This window comes from Caloenas nicobarica, chromosome 6 (assembly GCF_036013445.1).
Source record: "Caloenas nicobarica isolate bCalNic1 chromosome 6, bCalNic1.hap1, whole genome shotgun sequence".
NCBI lineage: Eukaryota > Metazoa > Chordata > Aves > Columbiformes > Columbidae > Caloenas > Caloenas nicobarica.
The window spans coordinates 25,719,210-25,745,940 of NC_088250.1; the positions used below are offsets into that span (position 1 = coordinate 25,719,210).

Sequence of the window (26,731 nt, forward strand, 5' to 3'; positions counted from 1 at the left end):
GCTGCCGGGCCGCGGCGCTGCCCTGGCAGCACAGGAGAAACTACAGCTCCCAGAGAGCACCGCGCGGGGCGGGGTTAACCTACCCTGCTGGAGGAAGGGGTGGGGCCCGGGTGAGGACGCGTGTCGAGGTTGGCTGAGGCGGGAGGCCGGCGGGCACGGATTGGCCAGGGCGGAGAGAACGGCGGAAGCGGCGGCGGCGGCGGGGTGGGGTGCGCGGGCAGGCCGGCATGGAGCCCGCGGAGGGCCCGGGGGAGCTGGGCTTCCACGGCGACGAGGAGATCATCGAGGTGGTGGAGCTGGGCCCGCCCGGGCCGGGTGAGACAGGGCGCCGCGCCGCGGGTAGAGCTTGCGGGGGCTCCCACGGGGGCACCGGGCCCGCTCCGCCCCAGCACCGAGCCCGGACGCGGGTCCCGGCCCGTTCCCTTCCCCCCGGGCCTGCGGCCTCTCCCCGTGTCGCTCCCCGCTCCTTTGCGGCTTCTCTGCTCCGGGTCTACCGGTCGCGGCGGCATCGGGATCGCGCGTCCCCCCCGCTGCCCCGTCCCCCGGGGACACCCCCGGTGCCCCCGTGCCCGCAGCCGCCGGCCCTGGCAGGGCCGAGCCGCCTCCTGACCCGCGCTCCGTTGCTCTCTGCAGATGACCTGGCCGATGAGATGGAGGATGTGGACTTCGATGACGAGGGTGCGGAAGAGCCCGACGCTGAGGCTTGGGAGACGGAGGACGACGAGGGAGTGGAGGACAGCATGGAGGCACAGGACGACAGCGAGGTCACGTTCTCCCTCCACTCAGGTGAGCAGGGGGCACAGGCAGCAGCTGGAGTCCCCCTCAGGACCTGCTCCCACTCTGGCTTTCCCCAAAGTAAGGGGGTGCAGCAGGTTTTTGCCAGGCTGCTGTCCCTCCGACAGCTGTCATGATTTGGAGCTGTGATGCTTCGGGCTTTGCTCGTTTCCAACTTGCACTCCAGTAGAGAAGCGCTTTGAGCCCTGAGCTTGGCAGGCAGCCTGTGCTATTCTTTCCTATGGGAAGAACTGATTCCTGTGATTTGGGCTGGGAGTTCAGCTCGCTGACATCCCGCCCAGACCCAGCGCTGTGTGGGGTTTCAATCTCCTGGGAGCGTTGGGTGGGGCGTGAGCAGTGTCCGAGTCATGCAGTACCTCTTTACTCTTCTGTGAAGCTTCTGTTTTCTGTGTGAGCCTCGACCCCAAGACCAACACACTGGCAGTGACAGGCGGGGAAGACGACAAGGCTTTTGTGTGGCGTGTGAGCGATGGAGAGCTCCTGTTCGAATGCTCAGGTGAGCTGCTTGAGGCTGAATGAGCCGCTGTGTCCCCTCCTAGCCACGTCTCCAGACGTGCTCTTCGTCAGCTGATGTTCTGCTGTACCCGGGCTCTTGATCATTCTCTGTAGCTTGGCCTGAGCAGTCTCTGTCCCCTGACATCTCTAGGACACAAAGACTCGGTTACCTGTGCCGGCTTCAGTCATGACTCCGTGTTTGTGGCCACGGGTGACATGTCTGGGCTTATCAAAGTGTGGCGGGTGGACGCCAAGGAAGAAGTGTGGTCCTTCGAGGTGGGGGACTTGGAGGTGAGCGGTGGCACCACTGGTGCTGTGGGGAGCTGGTAGGCTGGCAGCTGGGACTCGTCTGGGTGGCAGGGGGAACACTACCCCCATGACGCTGCCTGTCCCTCTCTGCCCAGTGGATGGAGTGGCACCCTCAAGCCCACGTCCTTCTGGCGGGCACAGCTGATGGCAACTCCTGGATGTGGAAGATCCCTAGTGGAGACTGCAAAACCTTCCAGGGCCCTGCGTGCCCAGCCACGTGTGGCAGGATCCTGCCTGATGGTGAGGCAAGGGGGCTGTCCAGGGTGGGGAATGTCACCAGCTCTGTGACAGATCCTGCTGCCACTGTCTGCCCTCCTGCTTCTGCCAGTCTGTGCTGAGTGGGAGGCAGAGGGATGGGGAGCTCTGGCTTCTATCCACTGGCTCTGTCTTGCCCAGGGAAGCGAGCGGTGGTGGGGTATGAGGATGGGACCATGCGCATCTGGGACCTGAAGCAGGGAACTTCGCTGCATGTCCTGAAAGGTAGGGAAGAGGTTAATCACCTGGAGTGCTCCCTAATTGGAGAACGGCTCCTTCCAGCGGGCTCTGATCTCTGCCTGAGTGGAGAGGTGGCACCTCTGAAGCCAGGAGGGAGGCCGGTGCTGAATTTCCCTGTCCCCACAGGTGGCTGTCCTCTGCCACTGGGGTGCTGGCAAAGCTGGGGAAGGTGGAGGCTGCAGGAGGGTGGGTTTCAAGGTCAACTGGGTCTCCATGGGAAGGACACATGGAGCTCATGCCTCGCTTGCTCACTCCCCAGGCCAGGATGGCCACCAGGACCCCTTGACGTGTGTGGCCAGCAACCAGGACGGCAGTTTGATCATGACTGGCTCTGTGGACTGTCACGCCAAGCTTGTCAACTCTGCCACGGGCAAGGTGGGTCTGTGTGGGTGGGGGCAGAGCCAGGAGCCCTGGGGGACCAGCCTCCCAAGCCCCATCCTGGGCCAGGCCAGTGTCTCTGGGTGGTTCGGGCTTCTGCTGGCCCTGAGCAGTCTGTGCTGGCCACCGACAACCAGCAGGAGGCGCCCTTGGCCAATACAACTGCTTCAAGCTGCTGGTGGGACTTGTAGCTGGGTGGTCCCGCTGGGTTGGTAGAAGCAAGTTCCTCCTTGTTTGCTCCAAAGAGCTGAGGTTTTGGGATTGCGCTTTGGTGTCTGGGGGTGTAGGCACGATCCTGGGTAAGAGAAGTCGCTGTGACTGGGTGTCCCCTTCCCCTCCCTGCAGGGACTAAACAGCCTCCTTCTACCCAGGTGGTGTGTGTATTCAAGATGGAGAACATGGCTCCCAAGGCCCCCACTGGTGAGGGTGAGGAGGCAGAGTCCAACTCGGTGGAGTCGCTGGGCTTCTGTAACGTGTGAGTGTGGGGACAGCCCCTCTTCAGTGCTATATCTTACAGGTGTTGTTACAAACAGATCCATTTCCATCCCTTGGGCTTGTTCTGCTGCGTTTCTGTCACCTCCACCCTCTTCAGCTGGCTGTGGAGATCCTAGGTCACTTGGGTGTGACACAGAGGACAAGGACCCCAGCTGCTCAGTCCTCCCCACAATTTGTTGGGTTTCTGGGCTATAGCCTGATGGACACTGTGCTTCCTGATTGGGGTGTCTTATGGCTCCAGCCATCGAGTTGTCCCCCATCTTCAAGATAGACTGTAGCCCTCAGCATAGGGTTTGCCTTCAACCTTGATCCTTCATGCACTTCCATCCCTGCTTCCCCCAGGCCCACATAACGCCTGTTCCCCTCTCTGCAGGATGCCACTGGCTGCTGTGGGCTACCTGGATGGCACGCTGGCTATCTATGACCTCTCCACACAGAGCTTGAGGCATAAGTGCCAACACGAGGTATTACCCTACTCCCTCTCTCTAGGCCTGGAGTGGGGGTGGTGTCTTTGTTTGGCCCATCTGAGACCTCTCTTGGAGCTCAGGGGCTTTCCTGGGGCCAGTTCCCAATTTGTGCTTCTCCCTCAGCCCCTTGGGCTTCCCCAAAGGCAGCCACAGACCCTGCACAGCAGATGTGCCCTCTAACCGGCTCTCCTACCTGTGGGGATGCAGACAGCACCAGGGGCGGGGGCATGTGGAGGGAGCTGAGACTTTCTGGGGGTCCCCAGTGCTCACCCTGCGGCCTCCCCCTACCCCAGTCAGGGATTGTGCAGTTGCTGTGGGAAGAGAGCTCGGCCGTGGTCTACACCTGCAGCCTGGACGGGGCTGTGCGGCTCTGGGACGCCCGCTCAGGGAAGATGATCAGCGAGTACCGAGGGCACTCAGCTGAAATCCTCGACTTTGCCGTCAACAAGTGAGCAAGTAAACCCCAAACCCCTTCCCTGATGGGTGGAGGGACCAGGGGTGGCAGTGCCTCCAGCCTCAGGAACTCAAATCATGAGCTGTCTCTCCTTTCCATGCCCCTGGGGTCTGGTCCCAAAGACGGGGACAGACCCAGGTGCATGCTGAGACTTCAGGGTTGGTGAGAGATGCCCAAAGCCTCCCAGCCCTGTCTGTGAGCCCTATCTCCCCACAGGGATGCCTCCATTGTGGTGACGACCTCTGGTGACCACCAAGCCAAAGTGTTCTGTGTCCAGCGCCCTGATCGCTAGGAACTGTGCTGAGGGACGGTGTCCTGACCCTGCCGGGTGGCTCGTGTACAGAGGGAGGAGGGAGATGGGTTTCACCACCCTTCTCCAGTGCGTGCTTTGTAATTTTCCAGCCTGCCCCACTTTGCCCTCACTGTCTGGGGGCCAGGCCTGGGGTTTTGTATGAAAATGTCTTCTAATTATATAAATTATTTCACTTAACTGGATACCATCCACTCTGCTTGTTTGGGGGAAAAGGACCTGGGGAGCTGTGCTTCCTCCCTCCTCAAGGATCTCCCCAGCACCCAGCCACAGCCCGAGGAGCAACAGCAGATGGTTTTATGCTGATCAGGGTAGAGTCAGAGACTCCTCCATCTGACCTCTCCCTGTTAGGGGGAATGAGGGTGCAGATTGTGAGCTGAGGGTAGGGGAATCCTGCTCTGTTTAGCCCAGGAATTCCCCAACACAAGGCTGCTCGCTCCTAGACCTGGGCACAGCAACCCCCCCACTTCAGCCCCCCAAGACAGAGACCACCAGAAGGAATTGGCTTTGGGATACAGTAATTATCCTCCTTGCACCTGTGACTCCAAACACCCCTTCCAGGGCAAGGCCACATGCAGTGACAAGCCAAAGTCCCACAGCCCCGTAAGATAGAAAGATCTCCTTTATTAATGAACCCCAACAGTATTTCTTCAGATACAGGAGTTTTGAACTCAAATACTCAGAATAAAACAAGTTAATATTGCATTATTCTTGTAAGAAATACTGCAAATTATTTCCGGTAACATATTGCAAAGCGAAACAGCTTGAAAAGAAAAAAAAAATTAAAAAAGAAAAGAAATTAAGTCAATCAAACTGGAATTAAGGTTTTGTTTCTTGGAACGATCGAGTCCTCGCAAGCACAGCTCGTTTCTGCAGATTACTCCCCAAACTGTCGTACAAACAGACCCCGATTGCTTGAATTCCTTATGAGCCCACAGAGGTGCAACATTAAAAGCTACGATTATCAGGTAGCAAGTGCCCCAACCTTCGTCCTCCACAGCAGCCTCAGTGACCCTGGCATTAACGGGTTGTGAACGTCTTCCCCCTGAAAGGATGCAGAGAGAGGTCAGCACAGCCCCCAGTGCTGTTCTGGAGTGCCCCAGGGTGCCCACAGGGCTTTTGGTGGGGCACACACTTGTGCTGAGCTCTCAAAGCCAGGCAGGCGCTGCTGCTTCAGAGCTCGCAAGCACTTGAGGCTGCAGAACCAGGTCACGGGGCCATGGGGAAGGTTTGGCAGGTGGGACAACCCTCCTGCCCCAGAGCAGAATGCAGAACGGACATGCTGGGACGCACTGCAAAAAAAATACACCAAGGAGCTCTGGGGTCAGCAGAGGGTAAAGAACCTGAGGGAACTGTGTTCACGCAACTGCTCTCCTCCACGCACTTGGCTCTGGGCTGCTTTATTCACAAGAGGAAGCCAGTCGACCAGTGTGGTGGTGCAAGAGTGCTGTCCCCAGCCATCTGCTGGCCAAGGGCAGCCTGGGGCTCTGAGGAGCTGCAGAACCTACTCCAGCACCCACAAACCTCCAGGATGGACCTGGCCACTCTCCCCCCTGAGCTGGAGCTGCCCCCAGAGCTGATCAACTTTAACAGGGGAAAAGCCCCACAAATGCCACCACGGGCTTGGGATGGATGATGCAGACACTGAGTTACCTCTTCATGAAGGACCTGCCAGCACAGGGTGTGCCAAAGACTCAACTCCTGCGGGGGACATGCAAGGCAGTAAGCACATGTGGTGGGGGGAGCACAGGGGTCCTGGGAAGCCAACACACCCTGACCCAGGCAAGCACCTCTCTATGAAACACTCCTTTTCTCTCTCAGATGGGTCCCAGCACATCAGGGCCTGGTCTGGCCACAGCATCCCAATTCCCTCCGGACCCAGTATGTCAAAGCTCAGCAGGAGCAAGCGCGTGGCGTGCAGAGAAGCCCTCTGGGCTCCACTTTGCTACTCACGTGATTGTTTTCATTTCTTTCTTCTCTGCGTCTGGACGGGCACGGTTCAGCACCTTGAGGAAATCTGATGTTTTTGCCCTCATACGCGTGTGAATATAGGCCTGTGTTTCATTAGGACAAAACAGGAACATGTCAAGATCCCGTCTTCATAGCTGACATTTCAAGATACAGGGTAGGAACTATCTTTCTGCTCTCTGTTGGGAAAGCACCCTGCTCTGCACAGCCAGGTTGCTATGAGCAGAGTCCAGGAGACAACAGGGAAAACTGCTGCCTGAGCCCAGGTCAAAGCCAGGTCTCTGAACAACTGCCTTCATTTCTATTCCCAGAAAGAAAGGAAACCATATCCAAAAGGTAAAAATCCTACTTCACTGCTAGGATAGGAAGCAAACACAAACTACCTGCACAAAAGAGCAGAGAGAAGGTGATGATATATCACTGGTCACCCCAGCATGATTGGGCAGGGCAATGCCAGACCCTGGTAAGTTCTCAGGGGACATCCCTGCTCCATGCTCCTCCCTCGCAGCACCCAGGTTAGACGGACCAAAGCCACCCTGTATCCCCTAGCCCTGTCCCCTCGGTACCTTCGAGCACTTGATGTGATAGTGCAGGTAGTCCCGGAATGTGTGGATCAGGTTTATGGTGTTGTCTCTGGCAGCAGCATTGGTGTGACGGGGAAACAGCACTGAAAGAGGGTGACACAAACCATTAGAGCCTCCCGAGGCTACCAAAGGGCTTCAGGTTCCTCCAGTGCTGGAGGCTTCAGGGTGTGCTGCTCCGAGTGCCTACTGTGCTCTCTACAAAGGGCCCTTTTCTGTGGCACACATGAGATTAAGCAGCACTTGTGATTTTAAACACAGGGCTTCGCAGCACTTTCCTACGTCTCCCACAGCAGCCCAGACACAGCCGTGCACTCCGGAGGGCGCAGGCAAGGCCAAGTGCCCAGAGATGACGGAGCTGTAGGAAACCACATAACCCTACTTCAGTGCTTTGGAGAAGCAAACAGAGGAGAGAACTGGGAGGCAGATAAAGACGGTCAGGCCGCTCAAGTGATTTCAAGATCCAGTCTGCCCTTGCATCTTGAAATCAGTTGTGGATCTCTGCATGGCAGCTTGCTGGCCCCGTGACAGAGCCAGACTTGGCTACTGCAGGGGCCCTGTGGCTTTTTCTTTCCACAGGCTGGTGCTCTGCTGAGCATCCCAGATCCAAGGGCTGAAAGACCTTTTTGTCTGCATGATGATCTCACCTTGGACTGTCAGATCAGATAACAGGGAAATTGCGTTTGGACAAGAATGAAGTCTTGCTTGCCATCCCAGACCTGCCATTAGACAGCCCTCCCATAGCTGACGAGCTGCCCTAACCTCAGGGCACTGTTCCCAGCACAGGAGAAGGGCAGTGCAAACATCACCTTCACCTGCAGTGTCTGTGCTCCACCTCTGAGCTCCAAACTGCAGGAATGCTGGCCTGAGAGACCCCAGTGGCACATCCAACCATGACTCCCAATTTCTCTGGAAGAGACCCTTCCCTTTGAACAGGGCAGGGTTTGGACTCCTCAGCTCAGCCCTCAGCATTGCTGCCCAGGAGGAAGCAATGACTCTGCTGGCCAGCACCTCCGCAGGCAGGGGGAAGTGGCTCATCAGAGATGGAAGCGTTTGGCCCTGAGCAGAGGCAGAACTGGAGAAGCAGAACTCACTGCCTTGCTCCTGCTCTTTGATCAAGCACTGCACAGGTGCCTGCAGCTGGACAAGCTACAAACACACTCACGAGAAACCTCCCACAAGAAACCAGCTTCCACAGTATCACAGCAAAGCCACCCTTCCCTTGCTCCCAAATGCTGAACTACTTTTTTTTGTAAGCAGACACTAAATGGCTCGTTGTCCACTGCCGCACCTTCTTGCCCACAGCAGAGCTGAGGTGACCCGATACAGCAAAAGGACAATGCAGAATGCAACTCCAGAGCCCCTTCAGCCCCCACTGACCCACTTGAACACCCAGGGAAGGTAAACCTTTTGTTTTTCATACAGCAGCAGGAACCTCTCACCCTCCCAAGTGTCCCCAGGCCTCAGAGCTGCCTGCTTACCAAAGGTGATGTAGCCGATATTGTCACCAACAGCCGCGTCTGTGTCTTTCAGCTCCAAGGGCGGCTCCCTGTGGCTGAAGAGCACCTGTGGGGCTGTGTGACTGGCCCGGCGACCTTCCTTGAACTCCTAAACAAGACAAAGTGAAGCTGAGTCCCACTACAACACTACAAGAAAGCAAATGAGGTTTCCTCACTCACACAGGGCAACTGAGCAGGAGGTTTCCCAGCTTTCCCTGAATAGGCTGAGTTCATCAGGCCAAACCTCTGCAAAACAATCCTTTTTCCCAGCAAAACCAGACCAAGATGCACGGCTGTTCCGGGTTTACACATGGCCCTAGCGCAGTCCCTCAGCTGGGGTGGCTTTCAGCATCACAGTTCTTGCCAGGAGTGCTTTGTGGGACACCTCAGTCTGAGTAAGTACCTGAGACAGAACAGCTCCTGCCAGAAAGTCAACACCATCAATGCTTCCAGCAAAAACAGGCAGTGCCCATCACCCCAGAGGAAAGGAAATTCTCAGAAAGGGCTAAGGTCTCCATCACATTTACCATAAAGACTCTGCCATTTGAGAAAGCATCTTCCTCCAGGAGCCTTTGCCTAGGCATCCAGAGGCATCTAAGGGGTTTGAAATTTGTGGCCAAACTTGCTCCTCCTAATGCTTCTCTGCACCTTGAAACAACATCTCCAGGCGGGGAGACCCCTTCTGACAGGGAACCTCTCTGACAGCAGCACAGCCTTCCCCTCACACAAAATGAACTGGCTCTGCATTTCAGGAATTATAAGACTGTCCAGGCACCATTCCCCTGTCCCAAGGCAGGGCAGCCTCCCCAACCCCCAGCCCAACCCACACACCATCAGCCACCCTCGGCTTCTCCTCCATTCTGAGCACAGCTCACCCTGGCAAGGGCCAGGGCATCCGTGTCCATTTTAGAGAATTAAGTAGCTCACTGAGGTTTCCTTAATGAAACACTTAGCTTGCACTTCTGCCTGCTTATGCCAGAGGGAGAAATGGTTCAAATGGCTTCACTGGTTAGTTAATGGTCAGAGATTTTCTCCATGAGAGCCCAGATGAGCAGCCACCAGGCCGACTGGGCTGCGTTATGCAAGAGCAATAGCTGGAGGGAAGGAACCGGCATGACTCAGAGTGGAAATTCTTGTGGCTGGGCAGGAACAGGGTTTGCTGCTGTAAAAACCAATAAATTGGGACACGGAGACTCTGGGATAGCCGCTGCCTTGAAGTCCTGGCACCTCCCTGGAAGCCTCACAAGCCCTGTTTTGTTCACCTCATGCCTCCCTCCCTGGTTTAAAATTCTGGGCTATAGGATACCCTGGTGAGGAAAAGCACAAAGCCAGAGCAGATGCCCTGCCCATAGCCAAAGGACACAGAGAGCAGAGCTGTGAAATAAGACTCTCATCACAACAGGATCTGTTCTTATGACGCCCAACACAGGTAAACTGGTATCCAGCAAACTGGGCCAGTAGCTTGCTGTCCATAAGCCTGTCAGCAGCATGGCCTGGCGCCCCTGAACGGATAGGCTAAAGCTCTCCTAGCCCTGGAACACTCTGTGGGGCCCTGTTCCATGGCTGTGCCTAGGCAGGAGGCTTCTCGGGTGCTTCAGCAGACACAGGGTGAGCTACATGGGCCGGCGACACGAATGAACACAGGTACCAGCAGACACCAAGCCTTCCCCAGCTGTGAGCAAATGTCTCAATCTCCACAGGCTCCGCACAGTCACTAACAGACATGCAAAGTGTTTACTACGGGCCTCTGAATGCTTCCCGGCTAAATGGCAGTTGCAAAGGGTAGCTGAGTCTAGAAGTACTTGGCATTATTATGATTGATTCAAGCCCACAAACTAAGCAAACTCATAGCTTTGAAAAGCTCAAATTCAAGAGCTCATTGTGGCATGTGAGAGCAGCCACACTGAGCTGCTGAGTCCCTGTACCATTTGAGCATTAGCAGGAGCAAACTACGAAATGAAGACAACTCTCAGCACCATCCCAAGCATGGCACAACACGGCCTCATCCCTCCTGCTCCCTCTACAGCAGGGGTGTCAAACTCATTTTCACCAGCAGCCACATCAGCCTCGCAGTTGCCTTCAAAGGGCCAAATGTAATTGTAGGACTGTATAAATGTAGAAGTAGTTTGACACCCCGATCTAAATCCTCCACATCATGCTCAGCTCCTCGGCTGGCTGGAGATCCCTACAGCACAGCCAGCCGCACTGCAGGGCTTCAAGGTGGATACTGAAGTATTCACCATGGTGTTTCTAATCTGTAACACGTTTGATTGTCCATATGAGCAAGACCGTCGATAATTAAGACGCCAATACAAGAGCCTGGATTAGAAAATACATATGCTTATTAGCATGGTTCTTCCAAACCAGTGCAGCCTGGAGCTTTGCAAAGCACTTACGTGCACTGAACTGCCTGTGAGCTCACTTCAGCCCAACATCTGCTTGCTTGGCAATGCCGCTTCAAGCAAGAAGGCATCTGAATTGAGGACCAGACCCTTTCCCTGTAATTCAGTTTCCGTACCTGCATAAACACCTTTCCAATCACCACGTCATCGTCATCCTTAAATACCGTGCTGAACACAACCGTGACGCGGTCCTTTTTCGCCTCGACATACCTGCAGATGGGTGTGAGAGCAAAACTCAGTTGTGAACAGGAGCTAAGAAGTACAACAGGATAAGGAAGCAACTGCATAACAAGGTCAAGGAGATACAACAACCATTCACAGGCCTGGCTGCTGAAGATTTTCCCTCCCTTGAGACAGTATTTACAGGGAGCAAAACACTTCTGTTGGGAGTGGCCAGTTCCTCTCCTGCATGCAGCCACAAGTTTTGCCACTAATAGACACTCTTGCGTAACATCCCTGCAGCTTGAGGGATGAGCATTATCCTCACTGGATACTTCTGACAGCCTAGGACAGGCCCTTATCACCCTTGCAAAGTATGGAGCAGTAAGATTTTCTGACTTTCCACCACAACCTACAGCTGTGAGCAGGAGCAGAGAGTGTACTGACAGCTCTCCAGCTCCCGTGCCGCTCAGTTTAAACACTTACATTGTCTCATCGTCCCTGTAGTGGATAACGGCTCTTTTTTCTCCTTCTTTGCCCTCTTCTTGGAATTTGAAATATTTCTCAAAGACAGAAGCAAAGCAATTGCGCTTCAGCATGCCGGCTTGGTGCACGATAGCGTCCTTGTCTGCAGGAAGGTTCTCCAGGTCGTAGAGCAAAGAGACATTGTAACCTGGGGAGGGACAGCCACTAACCTTAATAATCTACATAAGGCTTTAATGAAGCCAGAGACATTTTCTGGAAATAGACATCTACAGTCCCACCTTTGCCTTAAGCTCTCCCAAAAGCCCCAGGGGTGAGTGTTTCCCACTCCAAGCATCACCAGAAGCCATGCCTGAACTCGGCACGTGGCCACGGCAACACTCCTGGGGCTCCTTCCCCAGCTCCCAGACACACGTGCTGGCTGAGCTGCTCCCAAGTTTTTGCACTGAGTAGGAAGAGATGCTGTCACAGGTAACCATGGTTTTCCTGTGTTTGACGAAGCATCTTTGAAAGGAACAAAGATCCCAACCGTGAGGAACAGAAGCTTCCCGGAGGAGGGCTGCACCAAGAATTACAGCTTGTGCTGCAAGCTACTTCGGCCTTGATGCACCTGAGCCACCTTTTAAATTGCTGTTCATTGTAACAGCGTGCCCCAGATATCAAGCTCTTGAAATGCAGCCTTCATTTGAGCATTTCTGAGGTGACTTAAGTTATTTTGGAATTGCATTCACACACACACACAGAGTAAATGTTATCATAGGGTTACCTGATTCAGGATTTACCAAGTAGTTTCCATAGACTTTCTTCAATACCTAGGAAAGAAATTAAACATTGAGAGCATGAGCTATCAGAGTTGTTTCCTCCTGCACAGCCCACGCCATGTTCGGTCTCCATTTAGAAACATCAAACTACAGCATCTGCCTCCCCTAGTCTAAGTGAATGTGGACAAATGTTAACTCATTGGCTTCTGCTATTATTGGCTGCTCCTGCTCTAGGTAGAGCTCCCTGAACCCCACTGACAGGGGACGTGCTGCAGGAGAGGACTCAAAACTGGAAATTTTTAAAGTTCTTGCTAGTCTTGAACTTGTGCAGAGAAGAAAACCCCTTCCATACACCTCATCCCTTCAAAGGAGAACTGTCAGCAGAGCGTGACACAACAGATCTGAGGGCTACAACCTTTCTTCCCATCCAAAGGCAGATGCAAAGCATGTCCTGCCCATCTCTTTGTGGGAAGGCAAGTTCAGAGCACGGGACAGGCTCAGCATGGCCAGGCGATTGCCTGCCCTGTTTCAGCCTACTGCATGGGACAGATGGGGATAGAGAGGAGACTGCCAGGCAGCTTGGATGCCTCCCAGAAGTAGAGCCGCCTACGGCACAGCAAAAAACCTTTCTTCAAACATAATCACTGCTGAATTTTACATCAATGGCAATTTTCAACTGAGCCATAGCTCTGTGTCAATGAGGGGGCCGGGAACAGGAGGTATTTCACAGAGAAGAACACAACAATGCTGTGGCAGAACTAGCCCTCCTGGGATGACACCCACTACTATGCAGAGGAGATGCACAGACTCTGCATGCCAAAACCTTCTCTCAGCAGAGACCCTGCCTGCGTGCAGAAGCCCAGGGTGATGCTCTATCTCAGCAGGAACCCTGCTTTGCAGTCCTCACAGTGGGGTTTCACCACAGGCGGAGCAGAAACAAGCCACATCATCTCCAAGAAAGCACAAAAAGCAACAGTTTGCTAACTGGTGATCTAAAAATGTAATTTATATTTAGTCACCACTCCCAAGGCAGTCATGCAGAGATCCCATTTTCCTCTAAAAGCTTGGGAAGTTGCCTTCCACCACCACTGCTCCTAGAAAACTCTGCATACAGGAACCAGGAAAGCAGGACACTTAGTCATATTTATTCTGACTTTGGTAGGTCTTGCAGCAACTCGCAGGAATTCACTTTGGGTTCGAGTCGCTTGTTTCTCAACAGACTCACAATAAACTCATGGAGCAGTTTCCTTGTTTTCCTCCAAGGACAGGCACCCAGAGGCAAAAGCGTGCTGAAGAGCCTTGGGTGAACCCCACTTGACACCATGTGGAGATTTGAAAACTGATTCAGGAACTGAGTCACACTTCCTCCTCGCCACCCAACCACAGCTCTGAGAGGCTCCTTCTTTCTACCATAAATGGCTGTCCCCAGTCCTGGCCCACTCAACAGGAACTGAGCCTGCCTCTTCACACAGCAGCAGCGAAAAGGGAACCAGCCTGCAGATCAAGCAGGAGCCCATCACTCGCTCTCAAGCGTGGCTAGAGTCAGGAGAGCAGCAGCATGGGACTCCAGATTTGTCTTGGTGCCTTCCTTCACTCATGGGCTAAGGACATCAGTCAGGGAAACTATTTCTATATGGTCAGGCCTCACACTCATTTGGACTTTCAAAATTAGTGGTGCCTTTTGCCTTTCAGGCTGTACGGTCATATAAGATGACTTCTCATTCACAAGAGTGTGAACACACTTTGTTCTTGTCTTCCAGCAAAGTGAGACTCCTGGCTGGCACAGGGCTGCTCCTTTGACCAGCGTGAGATGGGAGCACAGATGCTTCTCTAAGGGTTAAACATTAGATCCATCAACATCGCAAGGACACTTCCCATGCTAAGACAGTATTCGTAGGCTCAAGGTCCAGAGATGCTCACTCACCTCATCAGCACCGTGTTCCTGGAGCTCCTTGTAGAATTTCAGAGAAATACTGACCATCACTTTCGTCTTGTCTCCATTGGGGTTTGATATATGGTAAAGGACTCCATCGAAGTCTATGAAACAAGCAAGAGAAATGTGAAGGAAAAGGAACCAGTTCCTATTTCTGAGGAAGGTTTTCCTTATGTGTTCTAGAAACTGCATAAAGTGACTCTGTTTCCCCTGCTCCAGCCCTCACATGTACACCAACAGAGAACCTCATAATTAAGGAAAGTGGCAATGTCATGTAGGGAGACCTGTTATCAATTCAAAGGGCTGAAACAGTTTTGACACCTGTCCATCACAGAAAGCTTTAGTCCAGTGTCATTTAGCATCCCTGTTAAATCTGCTTGTGCTCAACACAGGAGGATACAAACACACAGAGACAGGAGCCTTCTGGACGGCCAGCACAGAAAGTGACTGAAGTGCCCAGGAGGCCAGAGCTGCCGCCTGGAGGAGAAAACATCTCTGCCAGCAAAGGCAGCTCAGCCACTGCCTGCTGAGACAGCTTCCACTTCACTGCAGAACGGGCAGGGAGGGCAGGAGGCAGGGAAAGGCAACCCTCCAGCTATCTAGCAAGCTCCACTTCCTCATGGAGCCCTGTAGCTTACACGGCTTCTTGATAACAGAAGCAAAAAAATCAGTTGCTGAATGAACACTTGAACTTCCTTGGCACTTCTCATCCTGGAGAGCAAACTTCAGGCGATGAATTCATCTTGCCTGTCACCCCGAGCCAGCTTTCTAACAACCCAAAACAGATGGTGCTAAAGACCTAATAACAAGGCCAGGACTGGAGAACAGGCAAGGTAAAAGAGAACAGCTCCATAGCATGCTCACACCAAACAAAGCGCCACCACCACTCAATTCACCGCTGCAGGGAAAGTCCCAGGGAAGGCGGATGGACAGAGAAAACAATGGGGCAGCCAACAAAGCGTCAGCCCTGCGAACACTGCAGGGTGTCCACACTGTCTGCCCCTGCACAGCTCTCCTCCTCCTGCAGGGGTCCTGGGTGAATTTGGGCACACCAGGCATAACCATGGGCAGACCACTCGAGCCAGTCCTTTTTCAGAGAAGTCTACAAGAGCTGTGAGGCTTACCTGCAAATGTTACTTCTACTGCCTCTGGTTTATTCCTAAAAAGCAAAGAAAACAAAGGAGGTAAATGAGAACTCAAACAGCAGCCTCCAAGCTGTGAAGAAAATAGGATTAATTTCTAATGCCTTATTTCTCACAAGCAGCTCTACCTGAAAACCCTTCTAACTCCAGCTGTTCAACTAGCAGATCACCTTTGATAAGGAATCGCAGACTTCCCCATTCCTGTAAGCACCAGTTTTACCACAGATGATATAAAATAGGCCTCAAAGCTAGCAGAGATTGTTATTATTTGCAGTTTATTAATGGATTTCCAGTTGTAAATGTCTGAGAAAGCTACCTGTCACTAAGGAGTTTGTTTTAACAAGCGCATTCTCCGTACAGAGCGGCCATGATACTGGTTCAGGGAGAGAGTCTCTTTTGCCTATTCCTGTGATACTAGTTCATGGAAGGCACTTGAAGGCTGAGCAACCCTTCCTGACACGGTGCCCCCACCACCATTGCAGCAGCTCTGCAAACGTGCTGATATAACTCACTCGCAGAGAAGACCCCTTCTCCAAGTTCGGGGCTAGGAGCAAACCACATAAGGAAACTTTCCAGATGTGCATTTCATCCTGGCCCACCACATCCCTTCTGAAAATTCCCAACGCTTTGCCAGCTACCTCTGCGGGAAAAAAATGCAGGTCTGGGTTTGCCCCAACGCTGCCCAGTGTTTTCTTTGGGATCCCTGATCAGCAGCAAGAGCACTTTGTGAGCCAAGCACATCACTTCTTAGGCTGTGAGTATGAAGATCTAACAACATCTTAACTAACCCTATTTGCCAGTTTGGCCATGATCTCTAGAAGAGTAGGATCCTGTGAAACATCTAATTGCTTCTGAAAGGTGATTTTGTTAGGACTGGCTCTACATAACTGCTTTGGCAGCTCTGAGGGAACTGGTATTAATAGGTCATTCTCCAACAGGGAGTGATGCAAAGGTACCTGCACTGCTGAGAGCAGGGGTGGAAAATGAGAACAGGATAAAAATGCCAGTCTGTTATGGTTCTTTCACAACATATCTTGGCTCACTTTTGAAAAGTGGCTGGTATTAAACAGAGTACAGGCTAACGATGCTGCTAGCAGAAATCTAGCCTGTAGAAAAGTTAATTCACACCCATGTGAACCAACGTACTGAAATAACTCCCCAAACCAAAGCCAGTGTGTCGAAGCAACCTTGTGGTCTCAATGATGCTGCTGCTGTCCAGAGAACAACTTCAACCTTTTTGCCAAAACTTGCTCTGTCCACACATGCATATGCTGCTGGGTACCAGCTACACCTTGATACACGCACTGAGAAAGGTGGCTCGAAAGGTGGCTCGATGACTCGATATCTACTTTCCCTCACCATATTCTGGAAAGGTTTTAATCTTGTTGGTTTCTTTTTGTGTTTTTTGGTTGGTTTTGTTTTTTTTTTTCTTTTCCTAGCAGAAAGCAATGTTCTTCCATCAGCTTTTTTTCTGCAGACAGCCTCATTCCTGAAAGCCAGGAATGACCATGATGTGCTAAAACTCCTGATGGGCAATGCAGGGACACCAAGGCACTGAACAGCACTGATATCAGGCTGTGTACCGGGTCAACAACATTTCACTCGCATGGAAAGGGAAGAATTAACCCCCCACTGGAGATCCTAAGTGGAAACAAGGAGCTGTTGCTGCTTCTTGAAAGTTATTAGCTGTGAAACGCAACAGCCCTTTTTGTTGGGAGGCTGGAGAGCCTCCGTCTTTTGTGCTGCATCGTTGAAGATAAAAAGCACGCACTTGAAAGAAGCAGCGCGAGTCACCCAAGGCAGGTCCTGTCGTTTAAGAGCTGAGCCAGCCACCTGCGACCTCTCTTGCTCTCATCTTCCCTTCTCAGCAAGGCCTGAGCTGGAGGCTCAGAGGATATACCTGGCTGTGTATTTAACTTGGGGTCTTGGAAAAGGGAGCAATTCCCCAAGCTGTATCCAAGCCACTTCTGCTCACTGAGGACGACTCAGAGCAGAGATGAGAGAAAATCCCACTGATCCCACTTGGTCAGTCGATGCAGACATGTTCTTCTTTTAGAGCACTACACTCAGACTTGGGAATCAGCTTGGATGGCAGTATAAATTTTTTACAAAAAAAGAAACCTATGTAGGAAGATTTAAAGATAGCACAGCCAGGCACACGAGAGCTAGGAATATTAAAGAGGACGCATCCTTAAACCTTGGTTCCGGCTTCCCAGAGTTACACCATTCAAACCTCAATCCCCACACACATGGATGGAGCTGATGCCTCTCAGAGTCCCAGCTCCCAGCAGAGCCTCCAAACAATGCAGGGAAGCGACCACCAGCCAGCAGGCACTAGTGTGGTTTTGCCGAGGATGAACAGTGAACCCCTGCTTGCTTGCCCAGTACCCCAGGGGATGGCGGGAAGATCACTTGTCATGTTATTTAAGAAGCCATGTGAGACCATGTACCCAAAGTCAGTCAATGGCTTTGCACGACAGCCTTTGTTCTGCACACAAAAGCTTACAGCTGACACAGCCCCATTTTTTAACCTTCCATCACGCAAGCACAATTTCCTAGAGAAGTTATTTTAACACCAATTTCCCAAGTGGCTCAGTTCTTGTCCTTGGGAATGGCAAGGAGGGGAGATACTGAAGGGAAAAGCAGGTAACTGGGCAGAACTTTGGGTGCTGAATATTTAACCACTTCCCAGCAGACAGCCTCAGTGAAGCGAGCGCTCACGTGAGCCGCATACAGAGCACTCACAGCCACGCTGGCCCCGTCATCTGCTGCAGGGTGGTTCTTCTGCCTCGCCTGACACACACCTAAGTAGCCCAGGCCTGGTCTGGCCCAGGGGAGGACAGAGAAGGGCACCAGAAGTGTGGCTGGGAGCAAAGCAAGCTCTCTTAGCCCTTCACAGTTCAGCAGCCTTACAACCCCAAAGTTTAAAGTGCATCTATTTATTTCTCTGGCTAACCTCACCAAAACCATCCTGGCTACTTAACACATTTCTACAACAGAAAAAAAATCACCTCTTTGCTACCTGAATTGTTGTTCCCCCATGAGAAAGTCCCCAGGCAGACGCAAGAGGAGCTCTCTCCTCCAGCCTCCCACGGTTTCTGGACGAGTGATGGCACCGCAGGTCGCACACATGCGATCGCTTCCCCTTGACCTCCCACCAACAGAAATCGTAGCAGGGATGTACCTAACACCCCGCCAAGGCACAGCGATATCCTCTCCCTGTTTAGCCCTCCCAGCCCACCCCGCTCTCCTGTGGGCAAAGGGTTTGCACAGGGGCTGCACAGCGGGCCTGGGAGTGGGACTGCACCGCTGTGGGGTGGGTACCGGTTACCGTCAGGTTACTGGCATGATCCCAAATTGCTCTGTCTGGTTTAGCGTGCTCTGGCACCCCTTGACTCCACAACAAGACCCACCCACACCCGTGGTGAGAATCTGCAGTTTAGCAGCTCGGCACAGAGTAACTGTAAATCCCAGCCATCCTTTTCATATTTTACTTCGAAGCAGGGCTCTGGGCAGCCAGGAGCTCATTTGGGGTTCACTTTCACCTCTGATTCAAGTCTCCAAGAACCAGACTAAGCCCAGCTATGCTCAGAGGACTTCAGACAGTACAGCCCATCTGCTCCCAAGGCAAGGAGCTGCTGTGACCCCTGCAAGATCCTTACCATCAATGCTACCTGAACCACAACCTCCCCCAGCAACCTTCCCTGTTTGCTACCGTGTGCCCTGAATGGACAATAAAACCAGCTCATAGTGGGAATAACTGAGATGGCTCCTCTGCACTAAACACCGAATCCAGACCAGACCTTTCTGCAAAATCCTACCTGAACTCAGACACTAAAATGGCAGCTGCTCCAAGCAGCGGCAGCAGTCCATTTTCTGATAACACTTATCAAGTTTGGAGTCAAATCCACACCAAATCCCATCTGCCCTCTGCTCACAACAATAAAAGACCCTGACAGGTTTTACATCTTGCCCGCATTCTTGCTATTCCTCTCCAGATGGCTCCTACACTCCGTCTATCTAATACAGAGCCAGCTCCAAATGAGATTTTTCACCCCGGCAGAACATCCACGAAGAGCCACAGCGCCTGTGGAGAGACGCCAGCGAGCACTTAAGAGCAACAGCAAATCTTTTTTTCTGACAGCATTTCCTCAATTTTGACTCGGACAACTTCCAAACTTCCCGCTTCATTCTCAGGCCATGGAGGCTCTTAGCCATATGTTACAACAAATTTAAGAACAGAAGAACGAAGACTAATTATACAGAGCCCTCATCTTCTGTATTAAACAGACCTAAATGCAAACTTGGCTGACAAAAGCATCTCCTACATCACAATTAAGGCCTGTACCCAGTAAAAGAGGATGGCAATTATTTTAAAAGCTGCAGGCACACAGATATTCTAATCTCTTGCCCCAGAGGAGAGGGGGGAAAAAAAAAGAAAAGAAAGGGGGTATTTCAAAGCTTAAAGCTCTGAGCAGAGCTTTCAGATCACCAAGCTGATACACAGTTTGGAGAGAGGGAGCCAGATTCCATGACAGACTGCAGGCTCTCGCTACAGAAAGGTCACCCCAATAAAAAAAATTATGAGCACCGTCTAAAATTATATGAACAGTTCCTCCACTCCTGCGTCCTGCTCAGCTAACAAAAGCTACTCTGCGTAAGCTGCGGGAGCGTAAGAAATCAAAGAGCTCCCACAGCTCTGGCAGCACACCCACCAGGACCTCGAGCAGGAGTGCTCCATCAGGGTGATGCTGAGAGCCGTACAGCAGCGCCCACGCATGCTGGCTTTCCTCTTGGTGCCTGAGCTTCCCCGTCCCAGAGGCAGGGCAGCCTGGAGAAGGCTGGATAGCAGCGTGTTGGAATTCTCCACGGAGAAAGCACAGGCCGACCCCACAGCGCACGGGTATGGGCAGGTCCGATTCTGGACAGGTCTTTGCCCCGTGTGTCCGCTGCTGGAGTGATCCCACACTGTGGCGAGTCTCTGGGGAAGAGCCTCACTTTGCACACACCATTCGCTGTAGCTCACATTCACTGTACAGTGACTGACATGCATTTTTCTGTGGTGTCAAGGACCAGTGGCTGCAGTGAGAAACATTCTCAGAGGATAATACGGAGCAGGCCCCTCTCAGGGACATAAGATGAAAACTGAGGCTGGAGCGATGACAGAACCACCTGCAAAAGCCTAACACTTCCCTCCTGTTCTGTGCGCTATTGCTCAAAAGCAGAGCATTGCCTAGTGTCAGGCAGAGCTGGTTTGCGATCCACCCTCAACGCAAAGTCACCTTCTCTAGTGGCTGAAGCCAGATGTGCCGTGGCAGCCCACGAGCTATGCTCAAACACCTACCGTGCGCTCAGTGAACGAGGACAGCCCAGGTTTACCACTAGTGCCACCCATGTCAGGCTGAACCCAAGGGTACCGCTTTTTGCCATCGCATCGCCCAAGCACTCCTCAGAGTCAGGCAGTTGGGTTTCAGCAGGTGAGGTCGTGCTGGGGGAGATGTGAGATGTGTGGCTCCAGGCTGGGCTGGAGAGGACGCTGAACCAGCACCTGATACTGCTGCTGAAGGAAGGAGATCTAATCCCTGCTCTTCCAATGCATCACGGTAGGCAGCCTTCACACAATGAATGGGATGAGGAAACTCATCTGAGCTAAAAATACCCAGTTTTGCCTGTTTAATTTGAACCTAGGTCACTTCCCCAATCCTGCTTCCCATGCAGCCATAGAAATGCCTGTGTCAGCAAGCAGGGGGTGGCAGAAGAGCAATCCCTATTTTCAGCAGGGCTGCTGAGCTCCCTCAAAGCACCAGAGCCACAGGCTGCCACAGCTGCTCACGCAGGGAGTTTCTCAGTGGCAGCCGGCAGGACCCGCAGCTCTTCTACCCTCCCAGCATGCCTGACAACCTTCAGATGCTCCTCGGTCTCCCCACGGCGAACTCACTTTGCATGTCACATCAGGAACACAAAGTTCATGCTACCCGGTGTCACCCAGCGCTCGGCCTCCCTGTCTGCGCAGCTCAGCTCTGCAGCCAATGAGCACCAAAGTGACCACAGATGGGAAACACCATAAAACAGCTTCAGCCCAGCTCCCCAGCAGCTCACAGGAACCACTCTGCATCAGGGAAGTTCAAGCTTCAGCTGTTCTCCCATGTAGCTAATAGTCGTGAAGCTCTGCAGATCTGTACCTACCCAGGGCTGTAAAGAAACCAAAGATTTGAGATTCTCTTTCCTCCACCCCCAACTAAGGGAGAAGGCATGCTGTTCTCCAGCTATGCAAATTTGTTTTCTACTGCACAGTGGGTAAATACTAAGAAACAGTTTGAGGTAAATGATTAATTTACTGGAGATTTAAGGCAAGCTATGTATGGCTGAAAAACCAAACCCTGTGAACGAAGCCCTGTGCCACACTTTCACTGGCTTCAGTTAAATTACAGCAGGACAAAACTGGACAGCCAATCTGTTTTGGGAGGCTGTTCCTCCCTGTGTGTTAAACAGAACGAGTATTCACCAGATGCAGAAGACAATCATCAAAAGGTTTTACACTTAATTTTTTTTTCCTGTCTGTGTGGTTAGCAAAGGGAAGTAACGGTGAGAAACAATATCTTCGAACTGGTAGAGCTCACCCCCTCATATCACATTTCGATCAGACCCGCGTGTTACTCCAGCTTCTAGGCAACTTCTCAAGTCAAAATGAATTAGTCAAAAGTTTATGAAACAGTTTATTCTCCTGACACTCACAAAAGCTCCTGAACTGCCCCATTTCCTACCGACCAGGTATTGCCCCACTGCAGCAGTTCAATGCTTGAAAGATTCAGCAGCAAATTCCTAACTCAAGTTATTTCAACAGATTCTGGTAGTTTCAGGCCTTTAAAAAAAATGTGTTTGGTTTAATGAAATGGATCTAAAACAATAAATTACAATATTAAATAATAATAAAAAAAATCAGATGCATTAAAGTCCACTACCTGTCATGACCTTGACCTAAATACCAGTGTTCAACAGTGGCTGTCCAAGGAGGCGAGATCTCCATGGGTTTTGCCCACAAAAACAAACTCAATTTGGAATTATTGTACTACTGCGTGGACGCTGCCGAGCCCCAAAAACCTTGTCAAGAGAGGACTCAGACACGGCTTAGGCCCTGCCTCGAGTGCTGACCTCTGTCTGCAGCCTTCCGAGGCACCTGCCATGCTGGGAACTCCAGAGGCAGCTGATGGACCTCCACACAGAGTGAATTTTGACATGTATGACTATAACGTTAAGAGCAGTGGCCTAGTTCTATATGACACACTGAAATACAAAGCGCCTCTCACCTGATGGTCCAGGAAAGCTCTGCAGGGAGCCTGCTGGATCCTGGCCACAGTGGAGCCACATGAAGCAGAGGGGAGTGACACAGCCCATGTCCCAGAACAAGTCTCTGACACAGGATTTGGAAACAAACCTCACCCTGCCCCACTCCCAGGCTGCCACTGAAGCCACCAGGCACACCTGGCTCTGGGACAACGCCTACGGACAAATCCCTGCATTGCATCTGCCCCACTCCTGGTTTAGAGCAAATAACTCAAACTCAACTCTGTCTGAATGTCCAGACTCACTTCTGTTGGACACTGAATCCTCAAGGCCTGATGTTGCCATGACTGTCCTGTGTCCATCCCCAAGATGCACCTCAGGCAAACTTGACAAAATAGTGAAATACAGCAAATTCCCTTCTGCCTGCCAGGCTCAGTGGCACAGGAATGACCCCAGAACTGTGGCGGGAGGGAAAAGAAATTTCACATTAATAAAAATTGCATAACACCCATTCCCTAAAAGACCTGAAACCAAGAGAAAAAAAAATACATCTTCCTGCACATCTCAAACCTTTGTCTACGCCCTGCACAGAAGAAAATGCAGAAGTAAATAACTTCCTCTCCTCCAGCCACACAGTCAAGACACAAAGCTTATCTAGAAATGACATCTAAAGAAAACAACAAGCCATAGACAAGTAAGAGGCAGAAGCACAGCACTATCAGCTACATTAAGGGCAAAAATTGATCCAGGAACAACTGGTATGCCAGGTAAGTGTGCCGATGCAGAAGCAAGGAAGCTTTGCCACACAGCAAAATGGAAACTTCAAAGGCCTGCAGGCTGGTGCAGAGCAAGCAACCGCAGCTCTGATCGCAAAGAGATGGGGTTTCAAGGTGTTTTTAAACCCACAAACTGCCACCTCCACATTTACACCAACGCAGGGACACATATCCATTCTCTCCAGCAGGAAAAGTGCCTCAGTACACACTTGTGATGAACGAGCGTTTTTGACACACACTGATCATCTCTGTACACATAGTAATTTCTAAGGGATGCAGCTACAACCCCATAGTGGTCACCTGGGAGTTTTCTCTTCCCACTATGGTGCCTCTGCTTTGGGGAAACCTGTTGCACTAAATGATCAGGCTCCAGAAGAATAAAAAGCCTCCAAGCAGCTCAGCTATACCACAAGGCAATGTAGCCTGTGAGGTTATTTTATGAAAACAAACAAACAAAAAACAACAACCAAAGAAAACCAACAAACCCAAGCAAGAAGTCAACGGAGAGGGGAAAGCAGAGGAAATGGCCTCTGCGAAAGTCTGCACACAAATGTCTGAGAGCTTCAAAAGCCCTTGAAGAGAAAGGTGACACAGAAAAGGCACCTGCCGACGGGATCCCTTCCCAGAGCAGCCTGGGCCCTGCTCTTGGAGGCACCAGGGCAGGCTCCACCCCAGAGATAACATCATCATGCTTTCCTTCTCAAGGCTTTGTCTTGGTGCAAAGGTGCCCAGCATCACCCTAGCCAGCAGACAGCGCAGCGAGCCCACAGGTAGCCCAGCTGCAGATAAGGACATTTATATGAAGGGACTCTCTTCTGAGTTAAACTGTGCTCAGATAAGCACCTTTACAGCCCTAGTGCAACACAGTAAATCCCCAGGGACTGAGCTGTCCCAGCCAAAGATGCAGAGGCAAACCATCAATGAATGCCCAGCACATTCCCCAAGGCCAGAACACCCACCAGACTATCACCAGGGGCCCTGACACAGCTGTGGGCCTGCATCCCCCCCCAGCTCAGGAAAGCAAAGGGGGGCAGGCTGCAATCTCCTCCCCACCCCCAAAGCAAAAAGCTGAGAACAGGCTCCACACACAGGCTTCCTGTCCCTCGGCTCCCCCTACACACTCTGCACCAGCACTGGCATCATGCTGGGCCTGTTCTGATGAAGACTGCTTTACCCAAAACAAGCATCTCTGCAAATCTACTTTCCCAACTCAGTCTCCTCCAGCTCTGTGCCCTTAGCCTGCCTCAATGCTGCAATCTCCACCACCCTCCCCAGCTCCCTACTCCTTCCCCAGGTCTCTACACTGCCCTGGCACTAACCACCCCACCAAACTCTGCTCCCCCCTTCAATTCTGTCTGTCTGACTTTGCTCCCTTAACCTCTGGGCCTTCACTCTGCCCACCCTCTACTCAACTCCACATCCCCCAACTCAGTTACCTCGGCCCAGCCCACCCTCCTCCAGTACCAACTCCATCCTCCCAGCCTCCTCACCCTGCACACCCCCATCCTGTCCCAGCTCTGCCCTCCTTGCTCCACAGGCCCCCATCCTACCCCAGTGCCACCCACATCGTTCTCCAGGCCCTCATCCTGCCTTGTCACCATCCCTCCCAGCACAGCCCCATCATACCCCAGCCCCCATCCTGCCCCCGTACCAGCGCCCCCAGCCCAGCCGCTCCATCCCCCGGCCCTCATCCTGTCTCGGTGCTCCCCCCGGCCTCCTCCTCCCCCGGGCCCCCATCCTACACCAGCACTGCCCGTGCCAGCACCCGCCAGGCCCGCCTCTCTGCCCGGTCCGACCCATCCGCCCCGGCCCCTGGCACAGCCCTGTCCCCGCCAGCCGGCGCCCCCTCCCCTCCCTCAGCCCGCGGCCCCGGCTCGGCCCCGCCGCCCCCGTTCCCGCCCCGGTCAGGCCCGCCCCTGCCGTCCTTACCCGGCGGCCGCGCCCTCGAACTTGAGTGTGAGGGTCTCCTCGATGATGCGGTTGTTGACCTCGAGCAGGATCATGTCGGTGCCGGGGAGGGGAGGGGCTCTCAGGGGCCGAGGCCGGAGGGAGCCGAGCCCGCTGCGCGCACCGGGGACCCGCCCGAGCCTGCGCCGCCGCTTCCGCTCTCGCGCCCGCGCGTCACTTCCGCTCCCGACCGCGGCGGTGCCGGCAGGCGGTGGTGCGAGCGCGCCCGCCCCGCCCGCGCCCTCCGCGCTGACGTCACGAGATGCCCCGCCCACCGGGCCAAGGCGGGGGGGGAGGGCAAGGGGGGGAGGAGGGAGGGGCCGCCGGGTACTCCGGGGCTCCCTAAAATGTGGAGGGTACGGGCAGAGGGGTTTCCCGGAGGGCTGGGGGGTGCGCCTGGCTGTGGGGGTCCCCTGAGCTGTGGGGGGCCCAGGGCTATGGGGTGCGCCAGGGGCAGGGGGGTCCCCGAAAGTTTGGAGATGCCCAGGGAAAAGGGTACCCCAGGAAGATGCGGGTGTGCCCCAGGGCACGGAGTTCTGCACAAGGACGGGGTGCTCCGGGGGTACGGGGTACCCACAGGGGAAAGGGGTGTCCCGCGGGCTGGATGATCCCAGGGTTGTGGGACTCCAAGAGCGTGGGGGGCCCCTAGGGAACAGGGGCGACCCCGCTCCAGGTCTGCGGGGCTGGTGTGGGGTCACGGCTCCGCCTGGCGGCCCCGCTGGGCTGGGCTGGGCTCGATTCAGCACAGCCAGGGCGGCAGGGACACGGGGATCTGCTCTGGGGAGTGCCCTGCAGCACCCCCTAACGGGAGCAAGCCAGCCCCGCAGTGCCCCCCAAAAACCCCAGCATGAGCCCCTGCTCTATCAATGGGGAAACTGAGGCACGGACCCCGGCCCTGCCCTTGCCCACCGGCCTGCCAACCAGACCCCCCCCACGGCCCCAGGGGGTGTTCACTCTCCGAGAGTACTGTAGCACCTGGGGGGACCTCGAAACGGAGCCTTGCATCCACTGGAGGCCGAAGGACAAGGTGGGGACCCCCAGCTGGAGACCACTGGAGTGCATCACTTCAAGGGGGGCAGTGCACCCCTGAGTGCACCCCAATGTCACCCACTGCTGGGTGTCCTGGGACACCCTGGGGCAGCAGACTGGTGGGGGGCTGCGGGCTCCCCCCAACCCTGGGTAAGGCATCCTGGGGGGGCCAGGGAAGGATCCCTTCTGGCGGCCACTTCCCCTTCATGCCGGCAGAAGGTTAGGCAACCTCGCTTCCTCCCCGGGCGGCATAAATCAGGCGGCGGAGGGAAGGGGTGCTGGGAAGCACGGCGGCAGGCGCAGGTGAGGGACCCTCCGGCTGGCCAGGCAGGACCCCCAGGCCTGACACCACCAAGCTCAGCACCAGAGCCCTTTGGGGTGACGCCTGGATTTGTCCCCCTGCCCAGGTGCTTGGGACAGGAAGAAGACCCCAGAGTCAGGGAGACAGCAAGGGCAGTGAGCGGTGAGTTCCCGGGGTGACCGGGGCTTTCCTCAGGCTTCACTACCCCAGCACCCGGCTGAGCCCACGCCCATGCAGAGTGGGCTGGGGGCCAGGGTGGGCTGCCTCA

General features: G+C 53.6%; 2 protein-coding genes across 2 annotated transcripts; one reads left to right on the forward strand and one right to left on the reverse strand.

Moving 5' to 3' along the window:
• Positions 1 to 200: 200 nt before the first annotated feature.
• Positions 201 to 4,982, forward strand: AAMP (angio associated migratory cell protein). The gene is made up of 11 exons (XM_065638023.1): positions 201 to 315; positions 634 to 786; positions 1,172 to 1,291; positions 1,442 to 1,581; positions 1,695 to 1,839; positions 1,996 to 2,079; positions 2,354 to 2,469; positions 2,844 to 2,947; positions 3,341 to 3,431; positions 3,728 to 3,882; positions 4,105 to 4,982. Exons 1-11 carry the CDS (start codon positions 228 to 230, stop codon positions 4,178 to 4,180), a joined length of 1,272 nt encoding a protein of 423 aa, XP_065494095.1. The 5' UTR covers positions 201 to 227; the 3' UTR covers positions 4,181 to 4,982.
• Positions 4,803 to 25,292, reverse strand: ARPC2 (actin related protein 2/3 complex subunit 2). Its single transcript, XM_065638024.1, has 10 exons — positions 25,116 to 25,292; positions 15,109 to 15,143; positions 13,976 to 14,088; positions 12,057 to 12,102; positions 11,294 to 11,480; positions 10,765 to 10,858; positions 8,229 to 8,355; positions 6,733 to 6,833; positions 6,152 to 6,252; positions 4,803 to 5,243 (listed from the first exon to the last, which is right to left on the reverse strand). The coding sequence occupies exons 1-10, from the start codon at positions 25,187 to 25,189 to the stop codon at positions 5,219 to 5,221; spliced, it is 903 nt and encodes a 300-aa protein (XP_065494096.1). The 5' UTR covers positions 25,190 to 25,292; the 3' UTR covers positions 4,803 to 5,218.
• Between the last annotated feature and the right edge of the window lie 1,439 nt (positions 25,293 to 26,731).

Bases quoted from the DNA above. Each gene is read 5' to 3' on its own strand.
- ARPC2 (XM_065638024.1), bottom strand. From the start codon at position 25,189: ATGATCCTGCTCGAGGTCAACAACCGCATCATCGAGGAGACCCTCACA. The intron at 6,253-6,732 runs GTACCGAGGGGA...AATGAAACACAG, and splicing joins ATCACATCAAGTGCTCGAAG to GCCTATATTCACACGCGTAT. The intron at 5,244-6,151 runs GTGAGTAGCAAA...GCATCCTTTCAG, and splicing joins AAAGAAATGAAAACAATCAC to GGGGAAGACGTTCACAACCC.
- AAMP (XM_065638023.1), top strand. From the start codon at position 228: ATGGAGCCCGCGGAGGGCCCGGGGGAGCTGGGCTTCCACGGCGACGAG. The intron at 2,080-2,353 runs GTAGGGAAGAGG...CTCACTCCCCAG, and splicing joins TTCGCTGCATGTCCTGAAAG to GCCAGGATGGCCACCAGGAC. The intron at 3,883-4,104 runs GTGAGCAAGTAA...ATCTCCCCACAG, and splicing joins CTCGACTTTGCCGTCAACAA to GGATGCCTCCATTGTGGTGA.